This window comes from Microplitis mediator, chromosome 9 (assembly GCF_029852145.1).
Source record: "Microplitis mediator isolate UGA2020A chromosome 9, iyMicMedi2.1, whole genome shotgun sequence".
NCBI classification, from domain to species: domain Eukaryota; kingdom Metazoa; phylum Arthropoda; class Insecta; order Hymenoptera; family Braconidae; genus Microplitis; species Microplitis mediator.
In genome coordinates this window covers 4,465,586-4,473,986 of record NC_079977.1, presented here as the reverse complement: position 1 = coordinate 4,473,986, position 8,401 = coordinate 4,465,586, and the positions used below count along the sequence as shown (strand labels likewise).

The following is an 8,401-nucleotide window of genomic DNA, read 5'->3' as shown; positions in this document are numbered from 1 at the left end:
TTAAAAAATAGTATTGGCAAGAAAAATTTTTATTAGAACAAATAATTTTTTTAAAAAAAGCGCCAATAAAAATTCAATTACAAACCAACTTCCAAAAACAATTCTGATATCAAAAGTCGTTTTGTTTTTTTTTAACAACAAATATATGTAAAAGACAATAATCAAATTTTTTTAAACAATTAGAAAATATACTAAATAAATTTAATATTTTTTTCTTTTACTATTGTCCGCTCAAGGACTGCGTTATTATAAATTATTTCTTTACTGTAAAGCAGCTTTTTTTACTAAAAATATAAATGTCAGTATTTAAAAAAAAAATGAAGTGTGAAAAAAATAGTTTTCGAAATTTTATGACTTAAAAATAACAAACTATTTCATAAATAAATAAAAAATCTCCAACTATAAATTAATTTATTGTTATATATATTCTGTACAAACAGATTTATGTATACAGTTTATAATACAATAATAATAATTTTACCGTGCCCAAATAAATTTTTAAAAATAACAAAAAAAATTATTAGTGACTACAAAAATGTTTTACAATAATTATTTTAAATTAAAACAATAAAAATAATTAGATTTTTTATTTCGCATAATGTACAATACTCTTAAGTACATTAAATTGAGCAGTCTAATGTCAAAACTAAACTATTAGAATGTGAATTTCGTTTTTTTAAATCGTAATTAATTTATAAAACAGACAAAAAAAAATACTATCATAAATAATTATAATTAAAAAATAAAACTATGGAATTGTTTTCATTTAATATTTTAAAATACTATATATTTTTTCAACGATTATAGATCGCAAGCTATTATCGTTTATATATTTCCATAAATATATAATATTTACTCAACATCTTTTCTTTTATTTTTTTTCTATAAGTAAATAATTTAAAAAATAATAGTTATAAAAAATGCACTCATTACTAACAAAGTTTTTTGAATGCGAATTTTTTAAAAATTTTATATTATTAATTATCTGCTTCATTTATTAATAATTTTAAATTTGTCTGACGTCTGCTACATTCACACTCATAAAATTACTAGTTGTTTGCTAACTTCAGAATCAATGAGTGCGAATGTAGCAGACATTAGACAAATTTAAAATTATTAATAAATCAAGTGAATAATTAATAAAATAGAATTTTTAAAAAATGCACATTTAGAAAATTTTGAAATTAATAAGTGCATTTTTTTTTAAATATTTTTTTGTAAATTATTTACCCCATTTACTTATGATTTTAAATTTGTCTGATGTCTGCTACATTCAAACTCGTTCAGGATCATATTTTTTCTTACACTTTCAAAAGTTTAAAAAAAATTCAAATAAAGTTTCAAAAATTTTTTTTTACAGTCGGAAAATGCGCAAGCGCCACCTAGGAAACTCGACACACCCAAACGTAACTTTTTTTTTCATGGGACCAAAAACATCATGCTTGTAAACGCAGCTGACGATTGTCAATTTCCAATTTTTTAAATAAACAAATGAAATGTCATTAGAACAAAATTTAAAAACGCGCATCAGATAATTTAAAAATCAGTACCCGCCATTTTTTAAATTTCATTATTTCAATTATTAAATTCACTTATTTAAAATTTACAAATTGGCACATCCGCTACATTCACTCATACAAATTTATGAAAATTAGGCTTAAATACCCTGCCTTCACACGCCATTTTATTACAAGTCACGCTGGTTAAAATTGCACGTTTTTGTGCCTTAGTTAATAATAGTTGCATTCGTAAGTTACTCGCAGTTTTCAATATTAAAAAATAATAAATAATTAAGTGCCGGGAAGTTGAATATAAATAAACTAATTATGGATGACCAGCAAAAATATTCCTACATGATAGATTCAATAAAAAAAGAACATACGCAAAACGTAAGAGACATGATAGAGGAATTTGGTTTATCATTCTGTCCATTGCTGGATGATGGGCATGAACTACTTTCTGCTGCCGTTGAAAGAAATCAAGTAGAAATGGTGGCATATTTATTGCGGAAAAATGCAAAAGTTAACAGCGACCGTGAAGTCCTGTCGCCTCTTCAGATAGCCGCCATGTTGAACAACACGATAATTTTCAAATTGCTTCTGGAACACGGTGCTAAAATAAGTGATTACAATATTTATCAGAATAACTCACTAATTAAGTTAGCAGTTGAGCTCGGCAATGTTGACATCGCGAAACTAATCGTTGAGCACAAAAATTTTGGAAAAAAATATGATCAGTTTTTACTGCATACGGCTGTCAAGAATGACAGCTTCCCAATGGTCACATTTTTATTAGAAATTGGAATGGATGTCAATGAATATGATAACGACAGATTAGCTCCAATTCATCACGCATTAATAGTCGACAACTATGATATTTTGCAATTATTATTAAATTATGGAGCAGATGTTAATGCTAAAAATAAATATGGAGATACTCCAGTTTCTATGGTTCTAATGCTACCGAATACCGGATATTTTGAAAGTTCTGATATTTTTGGAGTGTCTATCTTTGGTAATACACAGAATAAAAGTAAATTGGATATTCTCCTAGATAATGATGCAGACATAAATGGTCTTGATATCCGTAAATATTTCCCACCTATTCATCGTCGTCTTCTTCGCTTGCATTTTTCTGCTAATGGTGGTGTTGAAAGCGGTACTACGAGAAACAAACAAAGCATCATTAAACATATTGTAAAATTAAGGAGTCGAAATGCACCTCTATCTGAAACCAATAACATTCTCCTGTCTTCTCTTCTTGAAGAAAAACCGTTGGATGATTATAAAAAAATATGTGAGCTAGAAATGTCGAAAATTATCACGGAAAAAATACCAAACTCGGGGCTTTCGCTTCATAATATTTTGAGCAAAAATAGTCATGTTTTAGCTGCGTATGCAAAAAATAAAAATCATGAGACGTTCATATTTTCGGATGAAGTTTCACGACGATTTCCGATTTATGGATCGGTGATAAAACTTCGCTTTTCGAAAGGATTAGCAAGGAAAAATTTACTGGAAAAAAGTACTACAATTTTTTATGATCTTTTTCCCGTTGCGTCTAAATTGTTGTCTAATGCCGTCGATAATGTATTTGAATGTTTAGATAATAATGATTTAAGACATTTTTTGCGCATGTTCCAACAAGATAATTAATTGTAAAATATGTATGTTGTAATAAATTATGAATTATTTACTTTTAATGGGTTTTACTTATTTTTTCTGCCTCGTTTATTTGAATTGTTTTATAAATTCAATAATTATATTTATAGTTCAAATGTATGACCTTGAACGAGTGTAAATGTTGCAGACATACGACAAGTTTTTAATTGCATATAAAAAAAATTAAATAATTAAAATAATAAAATCTAAAAAATTGCATATACTGAATTTTGAATTTTCTAAGTATGCATTTTTTTATTTATATTTTATAAACATTACAATTTATTATTTAAAAAATTTTTTTAATTGTCAGATGTCCGCTAACTTTACCACCATTGATCCTAAAGTAAGCAGACAATCAATTAAAAATTATTGGATTTTTTTTAAACCAAATCTGTTGCAAAAAAAAAAACTGAAAATATGCACAAGTAGAAAATTTAAAAAACTGTAAGTGAAATTTTTTAAAACAATTTATCATTTTGAAATAAAAACCACAAATTAGTAGACGTCGGCTTACTTCAGAATCATTTCAATATTTGAAATTTTTTTTGATGATCTAAAGTAAGTAGACAATTATAAATTTTCAGATTTATCCTCAACAAATCATTTACAAAAAAGAGAAAAACTAAAAATATGCATATGTAGAAAATTAAAAAAACTGCAGGTGCAATTTTTTGACATATTTTTTTTGATAAGTCATCGTTTTGAAAACTTAAAAAAGATATGAGTGCGACTGTAGCAGATATGCGATAATTTATGCATTTAAAATTTTTAATTTTTATTTGACCTAAATTTTATTTATTTATTCAAAAATTTAAAAAATTGACAATTGTCAGCTACTCGGAAAAAACAGAATATTAAAAATGAATAAATAATAGTAAAAAGTGAAATCTGTTATCAATAATTAGTACTATTATGTACTTAATGCAAAGTAGTTTACTAATTTTTGTAGATTCCTAAAAACTACTATCAATTATTCCAAAAAGTAAGTAAATGTGATTACTTTTAGGTATTAATACGTGACTTATTAGTAAAAATTATTTAATTTATGGCACACATCTATTAAAAAGTACTGATTGGTCAAATTAAAAATTGCTATCTTAGATACTGATTTTTCCAGCCGAAAAATTGCAAAAGTTACAAACTTTTAATATTTTAAAATACTATATATTTCTTCAACGATTATAAATCGCAAGCTATTATCGTTAATATATTTTCATGAATATATATTTACTCAACATCTTTTCTGTCATTTTTTTATTTTTTTTCTATAAGTAAATAATTAAAAAAATAATAATTATAAAAAATGCACTTATTAACAACAAAATTTTTTAAATGCCAATTTTTTTTAATTTTATATTATTAATTATTTACTCTATTTATTAATAATTTTAAATTTGTCTGACGTCTGCTACATTCACGCTCATAAAAATACTAGTTGTTTGCTAACTTCAGGATCAATGAGTGCGAGTGTAGCAGACGTCAGACAAAGTAAAATTATTAATAAATCGAGTAAATAATTAATAAAATAAAACTTTTAAAAAATGCACATTTAGAAAATTTTGAAATTAATAAGTGCATTTTTTTCAAATATTATTTTTTAAATTATTTACCCCATTTATTTATGATTTTAAATTTGTCTGATGTCTGCTACATTCAAACTCGTTCAGGATCATATTTTTTCTTACATTTTCAAAAGTTTAAAAATAATTCAAATAAAGTTTCAAAAACATAAAGCACACATGCGCTTTCGCGCTTGAGGTGTGCAATTTTTTTTTATACCCAGAAAGTGCGCAAGCGCCACCTAGGAAACCCGTCAGCACCCGAACGTAACTTTTTTTTCATGGGACCAAAAACTTAATGATTGTAAATGCAGCTGACGATTTTCAATTTCCAATTTTTAAATAAACAAATGAAGTGTCAGTAGAACAAAATTCAAAAACGCGCATCAGATAATTTAAAAATCAGCACCCGCCATTTTTTAAATTTCATTATTTCAATTATTAAATTCACTTATTTAAAAATTACAAATTGTCTAACATCCGCTACAATCACTCATAAAAATTTATGAAAATTAGGCTTAAATACCCTGCCTTCACACGCCATTTTATTACAAGTCACGCTGGTTAGAATTGCACGTTTTTGTGCTTTAGTTGATAATAGTTGCGTTTGTAAGTTACTCGCAGTTTTCAATAATAAAAAATAAAAAATGATTAAGTGCCGGGCAGTTAAATATCAATAAATTAATTATGGACGAACGGCAAAAATATTTCGAAATAATAAATTCATTAAAAAAAGGAGATATGCAAACAGTAAGTGACATAATAGAAGAATTTGGTTTATCATTCTGTCCATTGCTGGATGATGGACATTACCTACTTAGTGATGCCGTTGAAAAAAGTCAAGTAGAAATGGTGGCATATTTATTGCGGAAAAATGCAAAAGTTAACAGCAATCGTGATGTTCTGTCACCTCTTCAGATAGCCGCCATGAACGACAACACGATAATTTTCGAATTGCTTCTGAAACACGGGGCTACAATAAGTTATAACAATATTTATAAGAATAAGTCACCAATTAAGTTAGCAGTTGAACACAGCAATGTTGACATCGCAAGACTTATCGTTGAGCACAAAAATTTTGGAAAAAAATATGATCAGTTTTTACTGCATACGGCTGTCAAGAAAAACAGCTTCCCAATGGTCTCATTTTTGTTAGAAATTGGTATGGATGTCAATGAATATGATGACGACAGATCAGCTCCAATTCATCACGCATTAATGGCCCGCAACAATGATATTTTGCAATTATTATTAAATAATGGAGCAGATGTTGATGCTAAAAATAAATATGGAGATACTCCAGTTTGTTTGGTTCTAATGCAACCGGATAGCGAATATTTTTCAAGTACTAATATGTTTGAACTGTCTGTCCCTGGCAATCTACAGCATAAAAGTAAATTGGATATTCTCCTTGATAATGATGCAGACATAAATGCAGAGGATATCAGTAAATATTTTCCACCTTTTTTTCGTCGTCTTCACTTGTATTTTCGTGCTAATGGTCGTTTTGAAAACGGTACTTCGAAAAACAAAAAAAGCATCATTAAACAGATTGTAAAAATTAGAAGTCGAAATGTACCTCTATCTAATGACAATCTTACATTATTGTCTTCTCTTCTTGAAGACAAACTGTTTGAAGTTTATGAACAAATATGTGAGCAAGAAATTTCGAGAGCAATGATAGAAAAAATACCAAACTCGGGTATTTCATTTCATAATATTTTGAGCAAAAATTATAATTTCTTAGCTGCGTGTGCAAAAAATAGAACTCTTCAGACGATCCTATTATCGACTGAAATTTCAAATCGATTTCCAGTTTATGGATCGGTTATGAAACTTCGCTTTACGAAAGGATTAGTAAGGAAAAATTTTTTAGATAAAAGTACTCAAGTTTTTCATAATGTTTTTCCCGTTGCGTCTAAATTGTTGTCTGATGCCGTCGATGATGTATTTAAATGTTTAGATAATAATGATTTAAGACATTTTTTGCGCATGTTCCAACAAGATAATTAATTGTAAAACATGTATGTCGTAATAAATTATGAATTATTTACTTTTAATTGGTTTTACTTTTTTTTCTGCCTCGTTTATTTGATTTATTTTATTAATTTTGTAATTATATTTTTAGATCAAACATGTGATTTTGAAACTAGTAGACAATTAACAATTTTCGGATTTTTGTTTCGAACAAATCAGTTACGAAAAAAAATGATACTGAAGTTTGCCGACATCTATGATCCAGAAGTTAGCAGACAATCGACAATTTTTGGATTTTTTTTTCACCAAATCAATTGCAAAAAAAAATAACTAAAAAAATGTACATGTAGAAAATAAAAAAATCTACAAGTGCAATTTAAAAAATTTTTTTTTTCTGTATAATTTATCATTTTTTTTAAATTCCAAAAATTATTTGACGTTTGCTAAGTTCAGTATCATCGACATCTAATAATTTTTGGATTTTTTTCAAAACGATAAATTATAAAAAAAAAACATATTTTAGAAAATTGCACCTGTAGTTTTTTTAATTTTCTACGTGTGCCTATTTTTATTTTTTGTTTTTTTCAATCAATTTTTTAAAAAAAAAAATCCGAAAATTATTAATTGTCTATTAACTTCAGGACCATAAACAAAAATGATACTGAAGTAAGCCGACGTCTAATATTTTTTTTTTCTAAACAATAAATTGTAAAAAAAATATTTCAAAAATTACACACACAATTTTTTTAATTTTCTACATCAGAATATTTTTATTTTGAAATTAAATTGTTGGTAAAAAAAATCCGAAAATTGCTAATTGTCTGCCAACTTCAGGATCGTATTTTTCTTACATTTTCAAAAATCCAAAAAAAGTTTCAAAAATTTTTTTTACTGTCGGAAAGTGCGCACGCGCCACCAAGGAAACCCGACGACAATAGTTATTAAAGTAATATTCAATTAATATGAAAATATCGAAGACAATTTCTTTTTAACAATCGATTATTGTAATAGATAGTAAAAAAGTTTTTTTTTTTTAATAAAAATAAATTTCCTCTAAATATGTATTTAATGCGCTCATTAAATTAATTGAAAATTATTGTAGATATTAATACACCAAATTAAAAGAAAAAACTTTTGTTTATTATTTTGGGAAAAAAATTTACTTACCATACGTTTTCTTACATTTTCAAAAGTTTAAAAAAAGTTCAAATAAAGTTTCAAAAATTTTTTTTACAGGAAAGTGCGAACGCGCCACCGAGGAAACCCGACAACACCCGAATCTAATTTTCTCTTTCATGGGGCCAAAAACATAATGAGTGTGACTGTAGCTGACGATTGTCAATTTCCAATTTTTAAATGAACAAATAAAATGTCAGTAGAACAATATTCAAAAATGCGCATCAGATAATTTATAAATCAGCACCCGCCATTTTTTAAATTTTATTATTTCAATTATTAAATTCACTCATTTAAAATTTACAAATTGTCTCACATCCGCTACAATCACTCATAAAAATTTATGAAAATTAGGCTTAAATACACTGCCTTCACACTCCATTTTAATAAAAGTCACGTTGGTTAAAATTACAAGTACTTGTACGTTAGTTGACAATAGTTGCGTTCGTAAGTTACTCGCAGTTTTCAATAATAAAAAATAAAAAATAATTAAGTGCCGAGAAGTTAAATATAAATAAATTAAAC

General features: G+C 26.5%; 1 protein-coding gene across 1 annotated transcript; it reads left to right on the top strand.

Annotated features, from left to right (window-relative positions):
* The first annotated feature begins 1,826 nt into the window (after nucleotides 1–1,826).
* LOC130674982 (putative ankyrin repeat protein RF_0381) lies at nucleotides 1,827–3,155 on the top strand. Its single transcript, XM_057480435.1, has one exon. The coding sequence runs from the start codon at nucleotides 1,827–1,829 to the stop codon at nucleotides 3,153–3,155; it is 1,329 nt and encodes a 442-aa protein (XP_057336418.1).
* The last annotated feature ends 5,246 nt before the right edge of the window (nucleotides 3,156–8,401 follow it).

What these genes read in the sequence shown, in the direction of transcription:
- LOC130674982 (XM_057480435.1), top strand. Translation starts at nt 1,827, where the DNA reads ATGGATGACCAGCAAAAATATTCCTACATGATAGATTCAATAAAAAAA.